Genomic DNA, 18,413 nt, shown 5'->3' on the forward strand with positions numbered 1-18,413 from the left:
CTGAGAGGTTGGTGTCGTCCCCGGACTGGTCTTCCGGTGTGTGCTGGATCTGTGGGCCGGGGGGGGGGGGGCTGGCGAGGTATTCCAGACGAGTCAGCTTTGTCTGTTGGTGATCCTGCAAGACAAAAGACAAGACACATTATGAGATCTCGGGAAGAAATGGTCTGGGGGACAGGAATGACTCGCTTGCTATCGGGACATCACTTTAAACTCGGGGCTTACTTGGTTGTTCCATTCAGACTAATTGGGGCAGCACGGTAGCACAAGTCGATAGCACCATGGCTTCACAGCGTCAGGGTCCCAGGTTCGATTCCCCGCTGGGTCACTGTCTGTGTGGAGTTTGCACGTTCTCCCCGTGTCTGCGTGGGTTTCCTCCCACAGTCCAAAGACGTGCAGGTTAGGTGGATTGGCCATAATAAATTGCCCTTAATGACCAAAAAGGTTAGGAGGGGTTATTGGGTTACGGGAATAGGGTGGAAATGAGGGCTTAAAATGGGTTGGTGCAGACTTGATGGGTCGAATGGCCTCCTTCTGCACTGTATGTTCTAATACATACTAAAGATCTCTGCCTCAGAGATAGTCTTCCCTTCCATCTCACCGGCTAGCACTATCTGCACGGTGGGGGTGAGAGCCCTGAGGTCCGGCTCTCCCCCTCCGGTTTTCTCCTGGCGATTATGGGCTGTCTTTTCATCGGGGATACATCAAGACCATGGTGAGACACATGGAGGCGAGTTACACGGGGGTAGCTGGTGGCATGTGTGTGTCAAGCACCTGGCCAAATAGGACAGTTCAGATGTTGGGGTTTGTTGCAGGGTGGGATGTGAGGTAGATGTAGGCAGATGGGTTTTGATTGGCCTTAGGGCAGTGGGGTGGCTGAGGAGTAAGGGACAGGAGTGATGCCAGGGGCACAGAGGTGGTAAGGAGGTAATTCATCTTTTTTCGATGCTGCAAGTCAGTCCAACTGATGGAGCCCACAGCACTTGCCGCCTCTGCCTCCACCGCCTTGGCCCGTGGGCGATAGGCTCCCGCCCACTTCTCTCCCATTGCACCCAGTATTCGGTCCAACTTGGCATCCACAAAGTGAGGTGCTACTCTCCATGGAGCTATCTTGTTGGCTGGAATGAGTGTGTTTGGGGAGTGGAGTGCTTATAAGCAGCTCCAGCTCATAAAACTCTCAGTGCCAATTCCGGCCCCAGCGAATACAACGCCGGCGGGAATGGGAATTGCTCTCGATTCACGTGGGAAGACTGCTGGTCCATTAGCATATCCTTAATTGCTCCAGAAGATGCCCCCAACGGGAACATAAACTACATGCCATTCAGTCCCGGCATCAACACTTAGCCTCTCAAACGGAAAATTTCACCCAATGTCTCCTATTCATGATTTATAATAAATGTTCTTGAGAACAAGTTATATATGTAAAAAGCTTTGATGCTTTCCAGATATACCAGGGAGGCAGGTGTTCGCTCTCTTGAGAGAAAGATTGGAGCTATTTGTCGTGCAGTGGCTGTAAAAGTGGCAGAAGGTCAACAAAAGGTTCAAAATTCCAGTAGCACACATGTGGCTGCGAAAGAAGGTGAGCTCACAATTCTTTTTATTCAAGAAAAACATCTTTTTGATCACACAAAAATATTCTGTGACACTTGGATATAAGGAGACCACAAAGGAAGTATTGTTCCACATAACAGACTAATTGACAAAGTTCATACTCGTGGAAAAGATGGATTATTATGTGACTGAGAGGCAGAGAGTAAATGTAAATGCATGTTAAGAAATGTCAGAGTGGCCAGTGTTAGGGCCACTGCCTACTGTAAATTATTATTGTTAGAAATGGCTTAAGAGGCAGATGTATTGTTCTATGTGTGCAAGATGGCAGATAATGAGCAAAATTCTCTGCCACCAGTAGCGAGGTTCCTGATGTGTTGGAGAATTGGGCATCGGGGAAATTTGGGATTGGCTCCCCAATTTCCGGGGCGCTGGCCCCCCACTGGTGGCAGAATCAAAGTTTCCGTCCGTACGCCAGCAGGAGGATATAAATTACCTACTTCCATCCCTTCAGTGGGCCGGGCATCATTTTCTCCACGCCTTTATGATTCTCCAGTCCTCTGGGCTGGGAATCGGGTTGCCGAGGATCACTTGCTGGTCCTGTCAAGCTTGGCCCTGAGGTGGTGGACCTCGCCATGGTCCAAGAGGGTAACTCCTTAAGGAAGTTGCCCTCAAAGTCCATCCGAAGGACATTTCCCCCCCCAGAGACCCCCACAAAGGAGACCCCTCACAAAGACTCTGCTAAATAGAGAGACCATCCCCAAAATAGGGAGACCTCTAAATAGGAAACCCCCAGAGACGCCCAAAAAAAGAGACGCTTCTCAGAAAGCCCACCCAGGAAAGTGTTCCCTGTCAGGACGCACCCCCCAGAAAAGAGAAACCTGTCAGGAACCTCTCCAGAAAAGAGACCCCTGTCTGGAAGCTAGAGAGCAGTCCAGCCAGAGGCAGTGAAAAAAATTACTGCTGTAGCACTCACCTGGGCATACACTTGCTGGCTCAGACAGAAGAAGCACCATGTGTCAATTCCTGGAAAGAGAAAGCAGTGACCTGTGTTTAAATCCCTCGGATCCTAAAGCTGCAAGCCATTTGTTCATTTCCCTCATTGGGCTTTGTTTGACAGCTTCCACACACACACACACACACACAGCTTTAGCCTTGCTTCATTTATCTCCCTTCACGCTTGACTAACTCTGAAGTGTTGAACCTCAATGTCTTTTTTTAATAAATTTAGTGTACCCAATTAATTTTTTCCAATTACGGGACAATTTAGCGTGGCCAATCTACCTAGCCTGCACATCTTTGAGTTGTGGGGGCGAAACCCACGCAAACACGGGGAGAATGTGCAAACTCCACACGGACAGTGACCCAGAGCCAGGATCGAACCTGGGACCTCGGCGCCGTGAGGCTGCAGGGCTAACGCACTGTGCCACCATGCTGGCCTTGAACCTCAATGTTTACAAACGTCAACCAATTCAAAGAGAGTTAAGTGCTGTCAATTTCCAGCTGAGCACTTCAAAATCACTCAAGCGTGAAGGGGGGGGGGGGGGGGGGTGATTGGAATGCACTTAATTCTGAAGTGTTTATAAACATTGCAGTTAGAGCACTTCAGAGTTACTCATGAATGAAACAATGCTGCAACTGTGTGTGTGATACAGCTTCCAAACTGCCACCCCCGTACTTGGGGGGAGGGGGGGGGGGGGGGGGGCAGACCCAGAAGATCCGCAGATGGGGTGCTGCTTTGCACAGCAGAGTGGGGTCCACCCCTCGTAATCGTCACCATCGATGAATTTGCATAGTGAAGAATAGTGAATTTCTTCCTGATCTGCACTCCCAGCAATTCACCTGCAGTGGGAGAAAATAGTCTCCCAAACGGAGAATCTTGCCCAATGGTCAAATTAATTGATGCTAACCAATATGCATTCATCTGAACTAGTATAGACAAGCTAAATTAACGAGATGAGAGGTGCAAACTGGACCTCAGCATAATGCAGAATAATGAGATTAGGTGGAATAAGAAAAATTGTTTATTATTAAATAACAATATGGTTGAGATAACAGAATATGAATGAGGTCTGAGAGTTTTGGTGGATAAAATTTCTAGTTCGCTGTCTTTGACAGTGACGGAAGCAAATAAAATCTGAGGACACATACGTACTAAAGGTGTAACTTGCAAGTCCAAGGATGTAACATTGAAAATACATGTGGTCTTGGTGAGGCTACATGGGTTGCTGTGTTCTGTTATGGTTTCATTACTGTGGAAAAGAAGGGCTTTATGGTAAACTGAGGAAATCTGGTCTACTTTGAGATTTGTTCTTGGGAGAAGAGAAATACGAAGAATTTAGATTCGGGAAAATTCTTATTGAGCTCAGGATTTGCGATGCAGGCAAATAGCATAAAGTTAAGGGCGAAAAAGGATGTTTTTGACAACTTTTTTTAAAAGGAGCAGTAGAATTGTGGAACCAAATAATAATAATCTTTATTGTCGCAAGTAGGCTTACATTAACAGTGCAATTAAGTTACTGTGAAAAGCTCCTAGTCTTCACATTCCGCACCTGTTCAGGTACACAATAAAAATTATTCAAAAAAAGTCAGATTAATTCCAATCAGAAAATAAGACAACAATCTATTAATTCTAGGGCCACGAACAGATTGGATAAAGAAAAGTTGTCTCCTATCCCATGCCAAGGTTGCTTTAAAAAAACCTTAGTGTAAACTGACATAATCAGAATGTAGGAAGAAAAAATGAAAATGAGATAGTTCTAGGGACAATCTGTTTGATGCAGAATAACATAAAATAATACATGATGAAATTATTTTATAGAATCAGGTGAATTAATAATTGAAGGCATTTAATGGTTGTTACCAGGATTTGTACAGATTTAATTCCCACATTGTGATTGAAGCTCCCTGAACTACTTAAAACATGCTGATCCCGTTAAGTTCAATCACATTTAATACAATCCCCAGACCAGATCCCAACTATGGCTAGGATACTGGACCGAACCCCCAATATTTTATTTTAATTTTGTAAGACTGTGAGGAAAGGATACTTTGCTCCAGGCGTGATTGTACAAAGAAAAACTGGATGTGGTATTTTTTTTAAATGTTATTACTAACACTATTAAAATCTTTGACATCACAGCTGAAAATTGCTTGCAATTACCCCTTGAACAATACTGCCCAACACATTGAATACAATACCCTTACTTGTTATCTTTATTCCCACTTACACAACAAGGAAATAAGCAATCTCTGCTCTCAATCCACCTTAAATACCAATGGCACAGGGTAATAAATGCTGTACAGAGTTATTCTTTGAGAAATTGATCTCTTGACACTGTTTTATAGAACAGATCTGTCTCAGGTCCGAACCCCTGCAGAAACTCTGGCTGAATGTCTTCAAAAGCTGTCTCAACTAGCTTGTTTCATTTCTCTCTTGTCCTCTGACAAGTCTGCACTGCTTTAAATATGGTTAATCTCTTTTAACTAATTTACAGTGAGAACAAACTGCCTTACTTTGTTTTAGTAATAATATTTACAAGTAGGCTTACATTAAAACTGCAATTAAGTTACTATGAAATTCCCTCAGTCTCCACAATATGGCAGCTGTTTGGGTATACTGAGGGAGAATTCAGAATGTTCAATTCACCTAAAGAGCACGTCTTTCGGGACTTACATAGAACGTAGAACAGTACAGCACAGAACAGGCCCTTCGGCCCTCGATGTTGTGCCGAGCAATGATCACCCCACTCAAACCCACGTATCCATCCTATACCGTAACCCAACAACCCCCCCCCCACCTTAATTTTTAGGACACTACGGGCAATTTAGCATGGCCAATCCACCTAACCCGCACATCTTTGGACTGTGGGAGGAAACCGGAGCACCCGGAGGAAACCCACGCGCACACGGGGAGGACGTGCAGACTCCGCACAGACAGTGACCCAACCGGGAATCGAACCTGGGACCCTGGAGCTGTGAAGCATTTATGCTAACCACCATGCTACCGTGCTGCCCAGGCTTAAGCCAGATCAGAACTCAACTGCAAATGCTTTCTCAAAATGCCTGATGCCATAGCTCCTCCCAGCAATTAACTCATCTCACCAAACTGAAAGAGAATTAACATCCCCGCCAATTGCCATGCTTCCAAGTTTGGTATCATGGCAGATTTTGAAGTTTTACTCTGTGTTTCAATATCCAAGTCATTTATATGCAAAAAACAGTCGTCCTAGCTGGGAGCATCACTGTCTACCCTCCTCTGTCTCAAAAACAACTATTTGCCGTCACTCACTGTTATTTGTCCTTAAGCCAATTTCTTTTATCCAAGTTGATGCAACCTCTTCTACTCCATGATCCTCAATTTTGTTTTCTTTTGTGTGGTGCTTTGTAAAATGCCTTTTTAAAATTCATATTGGCGACAACTATTTAATTCCCGTCATCAACATTTTTCTGTTACTTCATCAAAGTCTTGTGCTACCATTTTTCATAGAATTAATGTAAAGTTACCGACCCCATCCCTAACCTGGTTTTTCTTATTTATATGCTTCGAGAATACTTTACACTATTTTTATATTCCTTGACCATTTATTTCTGTAGTTTCTGTTTGACTTTCTAAATTGTTTTGTTGACTTCTATCCAAATCTTTTTGTTTTCGTCAACCATTCCTTTGTCTTTCATGTTACATCAGGACTTCTTCAAGGAGATACATGGGCATCCTTTTAATTTATCATCATGTTAGACTGTAATGAGAAAAACAGCAGACTGTAAGAAAAGCAAATGTGATTTTATCACCCTGATGAAAAAAGAGACGATCAAAAAAATGTCCTCTTTTAGTTGCAAATTTCCCCTACTTTCTTTATTCATCCATGATATGTTACTACTGACGTTATTCTTACAAGCTTCTTTGCTGTTAAAATTATATTTGAGTTATCCTGTGAGACCAGTACAACTCTTCCAGCATATGCAAATAGTGTGGTAATGTTGTTGTTCCATGTGAAAGTTATGGATTTGAACAGTTTGGGAGAATTTCATGGTTGAGAAAGTGCTTTGTAAATTTGAGTTTTATTTAAGACACTATCGTGCCCTGAAAATTTCAATAGCGCTCTTTTTTTTCCCGAACATCAACATGACTGATACTTTGATAGATTGTGAAATCTGCGAGAAACTTTGTGCAACAATATCCAAAATATTGATTAGATTTGGTCCCCAAATCGATTCCGTGCGATAATTTGACATGTCAGTATATTAAATTTCAGCCTTTTACTCGCTCATTCCACCAACAGCAGAAAACAGCTCTCGATGCCTGCTAGTATTAATATTTGAAATACATCGTACTTTTCTAATTTTCTTTAAACTTGCAGTCAGAAAAAAGTTTGTTATTATTGCACAACTGTGGGAGAGTTTGTTTACGATCAGAGGTCTTTTAGGTTTTTCCCGGTCTGAGTTTCTGTGAATGAGTACAGGTCAACCAGCTTATTTTAGGAATTGATTTAGAAGTGTAGAGACAGTTGTGCAAATGGAGCATTTTTGGACATTACACTGATTATCAGTGTAATTCAATATTTAGCTTAATCCAGATAGTTGCAAATGCTGTTTAAGGTTCCCTTGTTTGAGATGTGCTTAGTTTTCAGTTATTTGTTTATCAGTGAAAAATAGCAATCAAAATCATTTTGAGGTTTATTATGTGGGCTCTTTAATTTTCAGTTTTTGTATTAGAGTTGGAAATTTTCCAGCGTCCATAGCCTCCTAATTAGACATTGTAATTTCACTGAAATAAGTTAAGGAGGTAAATTGAGTTTTGATTTTATCATTGTTTTGAGAACATTTTTGTATTCTGTGCATATTTTAATAGTTTCCTTCATAAGTGAATGCAGTTTCCTCGGTTTGCAAGTAGCTATGTTTATTTTACCAAATGTCTGATGTTTATTTCATTAACAGCATATTCTAATTTGATAGCACACAGAAGTACGTTTTGAAATGCTTCTGTATTTGGAAAAATAACTTTTTTATTTCTACAATGCTTCTTCTAGACTTGGAAAAAGGATGAAGCTATTAATTTGCTACTATTGGATATAATTATTGAGCTTAATGATAATGCTTCGATAGAGAGGAAATTGAGAAGAAGTGTGAAACAGAAGACATAGGCCGGGATTCTCCATTACCTGCCGCTGCAATCAGGAATTCTTATTGGATGGAGAATGGGGTATCTGCTGAAAATGGGATCAGTGCCAGGCAGCAGGCCTGTCTCCAGTCTCCGCTCCCACGCTGCCTGTAGCTGGCTACCCGCCCTCTGCCAGCAGGTAAATACAAATTGAAGATCTGCATGTATGAGCATGCAATTAACAGGCTGGAAGCCTGATTCTTCTACCCCCAGCGTGTTGCTTGGATCCCCACAGCGGGAAATTCACCAGGCGGACTTTGGGTGTAATTATGGCCAAGCGCAGCCCTGGCAGGGTGGACCCTGAGGGAGAGGGGGGGGGGGGGGGGGGGGGGGGGGGGGGGGGGGGGGGGGGGGGGGGGGGGGGTCAAGGGGGTTGATCCATAGCCAATGTGCCCCGCTGCCAAGTTGCAGAGGGGGAGGCCCCCCATGGGTCTTGGAGGCTGGGTGGGCTCGGGCTGTGGCTAAGGGACTGACCCCTGGATCCTCCCCCGGGTTGGGAGACCCGCGTCAGGACTGCTCTTTCCAGCCCTGGGCAACCTGAAGATCACTCTTGGCATGGTGATCTCAGGCAGCCCTCTGTTCAACAACATCCTCCTGGTCTGATTTTTTAAACTCTGAAGTGGCTTCCTTACCCTGAGCTGCTCTGCCTGACAGCTGAAGAGCTGTCCAGGCAGTCCAGTGAGGAATCAGTGCAGGAACATTTTCCTTTTCCTAACATATGCCCCCTCCGCCCTTTGCCTTTAAAACTGCTGCTTTTTGAAGTGTCAGAGGCTCCCTCAAAAGTCCAGAACACTTGAAAAGGCTTCAAATCTCCTGAGATCTTTTGAAAAACTAAACATCCATTCAATTTCACAGAGCAATACAGTTCACTAGCCTGTGATTGACAGTGATTCAGACACAGCTGCTGGGAGTTTGTTTATTTATCTTTCCCTTTGCACTTGAATGCATCTCAAGTACCCTGCTTTGAAGCTGACCACAATATTCATAAACAGTCTTGCTATCATTGCTGGATTTGCATTGTGGGCTGGGGAGCGGGACCTGCCACTGGACACTTAGATTGGGCCATCCGCTCAAAATAGCGACCTGATATCGGCATTTGGATGGAAACCAGTGCGCTCTCTGTCACGCATAAATTCTGCATAGTGAAGGACTGTGACCCGTACCTTGATGCTGCACCAACGGCGTCCAGTTCCGATTCTATGCTAGTGGGAGCACTTAGATTCCGGAATGCAGAATCCCAGCCATAGTCTATGGATTGGATTGAAATCAATTGAAGTTGATGTGACAGCAGAGCTTCAGAAGATTGGAAAGCAATAAGTATCAACAGGGGATGTTTTGTTAAATTTTCCTTTCAAAATCAGATTTATTTTCACTCGTTATTTGCAATGATTTGCCATTCTTAATAATTTTGAATTATGTACAGGTGAACTGATTATGTTAACAGTCCAAATATACATTAGACATGTTGGGGGGCTTTTGCGCGATTGTTTAGGGGGTTAGGATTGGCGATGGGAGCAGGAAATCCTGCAGCAGTCCCGAACTGCAGTTTACTGAGGTAGAGCGATGCAGCGGGCAGGAAACATGGCGATGAAATCGCCAGCCCCAAAGTCAGCTTTCCCCATCGTATTGTTAGGCACATAGTAAGAAAAAAGGGGGGGGGGGGGGGTCCAGTGACATCATGCTGGCAGGGTGGACTCTGATTGAAGCTGCCCCATCAGCAAATTCTGTTGTAAAAGATCAGCAATACAAGAGGTGGGATTTTCCATTCCGATTGCCCCTGCACCCCACCAATGACGTAATGAGAATTCTGACATTGAACACTGGGATTCCAATTTGAATATATTTAAATATAATTATCAGTCCTTTATGCCAGATAGTACCACCACCCCCAACCAATTATATTGCCCATTGTGAATCACGACAGGTCACCCACAGTGTGCACCTGGTGAGCAGAGCTCACCGCAGGTTAAGGTGTGTGCTTGGCTCACGGGAAAAGGTCACACCCGGGCAGTGCCGGGGGTTGCTGCGAGTGGTGGGAGGGAGGTTTCTATTCTTTAATTCTTGTATTGCTGATCTTTTACAACAGAAGTTTCTGATGAGGCAGCTTCAATCAGAGCCCACCCTGCCAGCATTGTGATGATGTCATTGGACCCCCCCCTCCTTTTTTTTCTTACTATGTGCCGAACAATACGGTGGGGAAAGCTGACTTTGGGGCTGGCGGTTTCATCGCCGTGTTTCCTGCCCGCTGCATCACTCTACCTAGTTTTGAGAAAATTCTGCCCATTTTTTTCTTGTACATCCGTTATTGTAGGAAATCTCCTGTGTGGCAACAATATTGTTGTTTAGAAAGTAGGATGTGTTGTGCCTGACTTGTTTGGAACCATTATGCATGCATGTTGCTGGTCAAATAAGATAATAATAATCTTCATTGTCACAAGTAGGCTTACATTAAAACTGCAATTAAGTTACTGTGAAAATCCCCTAGTCGCCACACTCCGGCGCCTGTTCGGGTACACTGAGGGAGAATTCAATGTCTAAACTACCTAACAGCACGTCTTACGAGACTTGTGGATGGAAACTGGAGCACCTGAAGGAAACCCACGTAGACACGGTGAAAAAAGTGCAAATCAGCATAGGTAGTTCTAGTTAAGTGAGCTCGGTGTACCACTTTAGGCTTAGCTTTGTGCAAGTGGAGGTGGAGTTGAACCTATGCAGTGCTTCGCTCCAGAGTCCCCACGCTATTTCGAACCCCAAGTCCTCCTCTCACTTTTTTCTTGTCTCGTCCAGTTGTGTATTAGCCCTTCCCAGTAGTCGCCCATACATGGCGTCGCAGTTCCCCTTCCCTAAGATGTCCACGTCTGGTAGGTCCTCTAATAACCATGGTTGTGGGTACTCCTCGCTTCCTTACGCAAGATGTTTTTGACCTGCATGTTTCTTAGTTCGCCCCCCCCCCCGCCCCTCCCCCAGGTCAGCTGGAACTTGATTAGTTCCTTGAGAGTTGTCAATCTGTTGTCAGTGTAGAAGTCGCTAACTGTCAGCGTCTCTCCGTCCTTTCTCCACCTTTTGAAGGTGGCATCCATTGCCGCGTGCGTGAACCAGTGGTTATTGCAGATGGGGGCCTTAATGGACATTTTGGTTAGCCCGAAGTACTGTCTCAACTAGTTTCATGACCGGAGTATTGCAATTACCACTGGGCTTGTTAACTATTTATTAAGTGGGGATGGAAATATCATCGTGGCCAGGGCCCGGAGGGAGGTCCCTCTGCAGGAGCCCTCCTCCATGGGCACTCGCTCAGCTTCTGGATCTTTTATCGACACCTCTACCCTCTCCCCGGTTGCCGTCCAGTGGTAATATTGCAGGTTTTGGTGGGCTAGGCACCCCATGGTTCTCACTCTCTGCAGTACCTTTTTTGGGATCCTTGTGTTCTTCTCCCCCCCCCCCCCCCCCCCCCCCCCCACACGCACACACACACAAAAACACACGCATGCCATGATCAGTTTTTCTGATGAAGTGAAGAAGGCCTTGGGGATGTAGATCACAATGGATCTAAACAGGAAGAGGAACCTGGGCAGTACATACATCTTCATTGACTGCACTCTCCCTGCCAGAGAGAGTGGGAGTGTGTTCCATCTCTGCAAGTCCTTCTTTACTTCCTCCACCAGGCTGGTCAGGCTCCATTTGTGGATCCCTGTCCTGTCATGAGTGATTTGGATCCCCAGGTAGTGAATTTGTGTTGGGCTTGTTTAAATTCCATTCCCTCCAGCTCTGCCCCTCTCCCTTACGGGCTCACCGGGAAGACCTCACTTTTGCCCAGGTTGAGTTTATAGCCCGAGAAGGCTGCAAACTGATTCAAGAGTGCCATGATTCCTTCCATGCTGCTTTGCAGGTCCGAGATGAGGAGCAGATCATACTCATTGTGCGAGACATTGTGCTCTCTGCCTCCTTTCCTTCCAGTTCTTTGCAGACCTAAGCACGAGCGCCAGTGGCTCGATCGCTAGGGCGAACAGCAGCGGGGACTTCCTCTGTGCAGCTGGAAGTACTTAGAGCTGGTGGTATTTGTCTGTATGCTCGCTGTGGGAGCACTGTACACGGGTCTCACCCAGGTGGTGAATCCTTATCCAAGCCTGAACCACACCAGCACCTCTGTGAGGTACTTCCATTCAACTGCCAAAGGCCTTTCTTTTCTGCGGCCAGGGAGATAATCACATCAGGTGTTCTCTCCCTGGATGGGGTCACGATTATATTCAGCAGGCGGCTGATGTTAGACGTTAGCTGTCCACCCTTGACAAAGACGGTTTGGTCTTCTGCTACCCACCCTAGTACGCAGTACCACAGCATTTTGGCACGGATCTTGGCCAATATTTTCGAGTCTACGTTTAGCAGTCAAATGGGTCTGTAGGACCCGCATTCTATTAGGCCTTTGTCTTTCTTGGGTAATAGCGAGATTGAGGCTTGTGCTGGCGTGGGCAGTAGAGTGCCCCTCGTCAGCGAGTCTGTGAACATCTGCAGGTGTGAGGCCAGTGCCATCGAGAATTTTTGGTAGAGGTCTGCCTTCCCTGCCTGCATGGAGTTGATGCTCTCCATGACTTCTCCTATTTCTAGAGGAGCTTCCAGCCCCCATTTCCTGTCCTTTCCCACGACTGGTTTGTCCAGTCCATCGAGGAACTGTTCCATCCTCAAGTCCCCTGTTGGGGGCTCGGAGGTGTGCAGCCCCAGTGGAAGGTCTTGAATGCTTTCTTGACCTCTTCTGGCTCCGCTACTAGGTTGCCTTTGCTGTCCCTAATCTGGGGTGCTTCCCTCTTGGCTGCCTGCTTTCTCAGCTGGTGAGCCAGCAGGTGGCTGGCTTTGTCTCCGTGCTGATACAAGGTCTCCCGTGCCCGGCGGAGTTGGTGCACTGCCTTCTTCGTGGAGAGCAGGTCAAAGGCCATTTGTAGCTTTTTCCTCTCCGCCAGGAGCTCTTTGGTTGGGGCCTTGAGTATCGCCGGTCTACTTCCAGTATGGAGTCGACAAGCTGTTGCCTAACCCACCCTCTCTTCCCTATGTGCTTTGTAGGCGATAATTTCACCCCTGATCACAGCCTTTAGCACCTAATGTACTTGTCTATGGCCTGTGATATTCTCTCGCAGAAAGCCTTATCGGCCAGGAGGGCCATGTCCAACCTCCAATGGGGAGCGTTGGGCACGGCCCATCTCCAACCTCACATTCATCTAATGTGGAGTGTGATAGGTGATTACAATCATGGAATATTCTGCTCTTACTAGCCCTGGAGGGACTGATTTCCCCACTACAAAGAAATTGATCCGTGAATATACATTGGGTACCTGGGAGCAGAAGGAGAACTCCTTCTCCCCTGGGTGGGTGAACCGCCATCTGCTCCATGAATATGCGATGTTCTTTCGCCATGTTAGAGGTCTTTCCTTTTTTGGCATTCGACCTGTCTGTCCGTGGGTCCTGTACACAGTTGAAGTTCTCTTCCCCCCCCCCCCCCCCCCCCCATGATCTTTTTTATAAACCCTGCGTTGTCCCAGTTGGGAAAGTACACGTTAACCAGGAAGTGTCTAGGACACCGCTGACCATGACGTACGACGTACCATCCCCCTGGGTCTATTGCTGTCCTCGTCACAGTAAACATCGTCCTCTTATTTAGTAGTATGGCTACCCCCCTGGCTCTCGTCCAGTAACAGGAATGGTAGGTCTGTCCCACCCAGCCCTTCCTACCAGCAGTCGGTCCTTTTCTCTTAGGTGTGTCTCTTGGAGGAAGTCTATGTTGGCTTTCAAACTTTCAAGGTGGACATAGATTCTGGATCTCTTCACTGGGCTGTTAAGTCCCCTGACATTCTAGGTGACTATCTTGATGGGGGGTGTCTGTCCCTCGCTCCTGTGGGATCAACCATACCTATCTGGTGGATGCGCCCCTGCACTCCGGGGTTTCCCTTTGTTTGGGGACCCTTCAAAGTGGTTGCTTGCAGTGCCTTTCTGTTCCAAGTCACCTGTGTGGCCTTTAGCAGCCAGCCTAATGCCCTTCCCTCTTTGTTCCTATGTTCCCCTTGTGGTATCTCCCCCCCCCCCCCTCCCCGGCTTGCTGTCGCTGTCGTCCCCCAGCTGCCTTCTCTCTGTTTCTTCCCCCAGTCCTCCCCCTTGCCAGGCACGCACTCCCTTGCAGAAGATGCACTGCGGCCTCTCTTTCCTTCACGCTTCCTGGTGCTAGCTTCTCCGCGAGTGTGGTGGCCCCGTGAGTGTCGTGCCCCCCCCCCCCCCCAACCCGGGGTTAGTTGTGTGTCCTCCCGTCGCTGTTTTCGGAGCACCCTGCCTGCTCACTCATTCCTGCGCTCTGCTGCCCTCGCTCTTTCCTTCTTCTATTTCACCTCCTGTCCCCAGAACGAGGCAGTGCAGTCCTGCACAGTGTTCATCAAGTTGATTCACAGTTAGCAAATAAACAAATAAAGTCTCTTCGGATTATCTCTTCACCAGTACCTCTGTTGCCTGGACTCAGAGATTGGCTAGGTACAGCATCCCAAACTTTACGCCGCTCTTGTACAGGGCAGCCTTCGCCCTGTTGAATTCCGCCCGCCGCTTGGCCAGGTCAACCCCACTGTCCTGGTAAATCCTGATCCGGGGACCTTCCTAATTGCACTTTTTGTCTGCCTCGCCCAGCGCAGGATTCTTTCATGATCTTGGTACCCATGCATTTTAGCGATTATTACCTCGGCTGTTCACCGACTCTGGGCGCAACCAGAGGGCTCTATTTATTTCTGGTGGGTTGGAGCGCTATCCCTTCCCACCAGATTGCCCAGCATTGGGCCATATAGTCCCCTCCAGCAGGCCCACAATCTGAAGGTTTTGGCGCCTTGATTCGTTTTCCTGGTCGTCGATTTTTTTCCTTCAGATCCCCTATGTCACGACCAACCTTGCTGTTTCTTTTTCCAGGGTGACAATCCGGTCACCATGGTCCATTGTGGCTTTCTCCGTTTCTTTCATAGTGCTTTCCTGAGCTTCCAGTCGTCACTCCGCCTTGTCTAAGGCCAACGGCATGGTCGCCAGAGCTTCCGCGACTGAACCCATGACCACAGCTTGAATGTCGTTTTTTGTCTCTTCCCTGTGTTCTCTCCATTCCCTTGGGAGAAACATCCTCCACCCATCCCCTTTGTGCAGCGGGTCGGTCCTTCTCATCGTGGCAAGGCCCTAGTTTTGTTGCCTCTTACGTCTGCCGGCTCAGCCGTTTGTTTCTCCTGTCTTTTTCCACTTCTAGTTTCCACGTTGGTTCTGGAGTGGCTGTTGTTTACCATTTCACTTTGGGTTGCTGATGTTTGAGCTGTGGGATTTTTATTTTCTTCATATTAGTGGGCTATTTCAGGTGAAAGAGCCTATTTTCGGGTTTGTGGGAAGCAAGCCACCTAATGTGCGACTTCCTAGCATATCCCGTCACCAGAAGACGCCATTACTGACAGAACTAAAGATGAAATATCCAGTAATTACAACAGAATAACGTAAGTTAACCTACTACCTCCCCTTTATTGTCCCACCCTCTACCCACTCACATAAGACAAACAAAGTCAGAGGGGTGGAAAGGGGTGAAAATTATAGGGATCAAGGTAAAAATGGATGTGTCCTTGCTTTTGATGTTGAATTCTTTGAACTAAAGGCAGCATAGCCCTCTGGAATCTGCTTGTTTGAATTAAAGACTACTTCATGCAGATTGCTTTCTTAAAGTCATAGGTCGCTGCTTCTGCTTGAGTTAAAGATATACGTTGCAGCAATCCATACAGGAACCCCTCCCTCCCGCCAAACACCATAAATAGTATTGGCGGAGGTGTGGATCCCTGAACAGCAGCTCCCTGGTGACTGCCGCTACTCCAGACAGGAGGGAGCTGTGACACGCGGAGGCCATGTCTTTAAGTAGACTCTTTTTTAAGTAGGCCCTGGTAAAAGATGGGCAATGCCTGCAAGGAGTTACGAAGACCTGTCCGGTCTATGTGCAGGATCTGCACCTCATACATAATTCAGGTCCTGAACCTGGTGGAAAAAATACTTTGCCAGGGCACACCATCTCGGAGGGAGCTCGACATAGAAGTATCATGCAGGGGCTGAAGGCAGAAGGTTGCCACCTGGGTATGATGGCATACCATCACATGATCGCCCTTCCTGAGCGGGAGATTCAGAACCTCAGCAGCCACCCAGTAGTCTTTTGTCTCAGAAGAACTGTTTGAGCATTCCCTGGATTTCTGTGACAAAATAAAGGGAAGGGGTCAAAGTGAGCAGCCGGTCGACCACAACATTGAGGCAACCAGTTGGTTTATGACCGGAACCCGTAGGACAGCACTCAGAACAGTTCTGTCCCAATGTCTCGGGCAAGCGGGTGACCTTGGCCTCCATCTCCTGCCAATTCGTCAGCCAGTATTCCTTAGCCAGGCAAGGATGGACTCCCAAATTGAGGAGGCTGGTCCTGCTCCAGGTGAAAGGCCTAAGTTCCACCGGGTGGGGATCCATCCGCCATTGACCGACCAGGAGCCTGGAACACTTGGCCCAGTTGATCCTGGCAGAGGACGCAGCAAAGCACACAGCCTGGTACTCATGCATCCTCCACAGTCAGCAGGGTCTGTGAACATGAGGATCACGTAATTAGCATAGACTGAAAGGACCATCCCAATGCCCGGCTCATACAGAACCATTCCCAACAACACCCTCCGCAAGAAGTGCAGAATACAGTTGGCCAGACAAGAGGCAGCCCTGACCCACTCCTGTCCTAAGGGACACTGTCAGCTACCCATTAACCTTAATGAGACATTCTGTGGCAGTGTAGAAAATTCTGATCTAGATGACCAATTATGACCCCCAGCTTGCAAGTCCATTGTGTTCTGAGTAAGTATTCGTGATCCACCTGGCCGAGAGACAGGAAGACGCTCGACAGCCCAGCCCTCTGGGAAAGGTGGATCAGTTCCTGGACCAGGTGAATGTTATCGCCAATGGTCCGGCTCTAGACTGTGTAGGACTGGTCAGGGTGGATCATCCTCAGTGCCAAAGTGGGAAAGCAGTGCCCTGGCAAAAATCATATCGCCCTTGCTGAGGAGGGAGACCAGATGCCAGTTTTTTAGCAGGCAGAGACCCCCTTCTTGGGCAGCAGGTCAATAATAAACCCTGTACCATGAAAGGGGTATCTCTCCGTTCGTGATATTCTCCTCCAAGACCGCCACGTAGTTGTTCGCCAGGATGTCCCAGAACACCCTGAAGAACCCCATGGTCAGCCAATCCAGCCCTGGGGTCTTACTCCTGGAGAGACTGTTGAGGGCGCCGGTCAGCTCGCTCAGGCTGAGCATTGAGTTTTATGGAACTGTCCGGGTCAACTTGCGGTAGGTCCTCCCACTGAACTTTGCAAGCACCCTCGCTGGATGGATACCGAGAGAAAACGGCAGTGTGGAAACTTTGATTTGGGCCCTGACGCCCTCCGGATCTGAGACACGGGATCCGTCGTCGGCCTGCAGCGTAGAGAGCTGCTGGCGGACCCAATGGCTTTTTTCCAGCAATAGAAAGGGGAGCCATGGTCCAAATTCAGAAAGAAACAAATTTGCAACTTCACATACACACTGCAGGACCCAACGAGATTCAGGTGCCTCAGCCTGCCCTTCTTCTCTTCATACACTAGCAGTAGGGCTGGGTACTCATCGGGCTGACCAAGACATGAGTCCAGATCGAACACCCCCTTCTCCAAGTTTTTGACCTTGGATTTCGGAAACAGGTTCCACCCACACCAGTCGCCATTCCGTGCATGGCACCTGCTGCACAGAAGCCAACGGAATGTGGGCCAGGTACTTCCTTGAAATGTAAAGGCAGTCGATTCTGGATGCTGTGACTCCAGGCCTCACGTAAGTGAACATGCTGGGAGTCAGGATGAAGATGTCACCACACATCAATCAAGTCAAGGGAACCGACTAGGTCCCTCAACGTGCAGCGCTGAGTGCCAAGGCAGTCCCTGGCTCCGAGGCTTCGAAGATGATGCACTTGTTTGCGTTGATGGAGCCGAGAAAAGTGGACACTTGTTCCATAGACTTGTTACAGTGCAGATGAAGGCCATTTGGCCCATCAAGTTCGACCCTAGGTCCACACCCCCACCCTATTCCCGTAACCCCATCTAACCTTCACATCTTTGGACACTGCTATGGCCACGTGCTGACAAATGGGATAAGGTAGGCAGGTCAGGTGTCATTCATGATTCAGTGTAGACTCGATGGGCCTAAGACCTCTTCTGCACTATATTATTCTGTGATTTTGTGATTAGCATGGCCAATCCACCTAATCCACACATCTTTGAACTGTGGGAGGAAATCGGAACACCCCGAGGAAACGCACGCACACACGTGGAGAATTTGTAAACCCCCACACAGACGAGGCCTGAATTGAACCCAGGTCCCTGGCGCTGTGAGGCAGCAGTTATAACCACTGTGTCACCTTGCTGTTCAACGAACGTCATTTGGCTAGGCAGAGGAGGATAGACATTCACAAAGTCAATCACCACACCCCCTTTGCGGACCTTTGGGTGCAGCAATTGGCCTGGCACAGGCTCCTTGATCCCCAGGCCGCCTGAAAATGTAAGGCCAACAAATAGACACCCTGCCAGAATGGGAGGCCAGATGACTCTTGTAGACCTCTCCCTTCGTGACTCCAGGAGCCATGTGGTTTTGTCTTCTGGAACAGTATGGGTTTCGGGGAAGCA

The 18,413-nt window shown here is 47.6% G+C and overlaps 1 protein-coding gene across 1 annotated transcript in view; it reads left to right on the forward strand.

The window, feature by feature from the left end:
- The window catches only part of LOC119971298 (lon protease homolog 2, peroxisomal-like), a 166,377-nt gene that overhangs the window by 92,322 nt on the left and 55,642 nt on the right, over window positions 1-18,413 (forward strand). The window contains 1 exon segment of the mRNA XM_038806660.1: window positions 1,443-1,576. Within this exon segment, the coding sequence (XP_038662588.1) occupies window positions 1,443-1,576 (134 nt within the window).

Source organism: Scyliorhinus canicula, chromosome 9, assembly GCF_902713615.1.
Source record: "Scyliorhinus canicula chromosome 9, sScyCan1.1, whole genome shotgun sequence".
Lineage (NCBI taxonomy): Eukaryota > Metazoa > Chordata > Chondrichthyes > Carcharhiniformes > Scyliorhinidae > Scyliorhinus > Scyliorhinus canicula.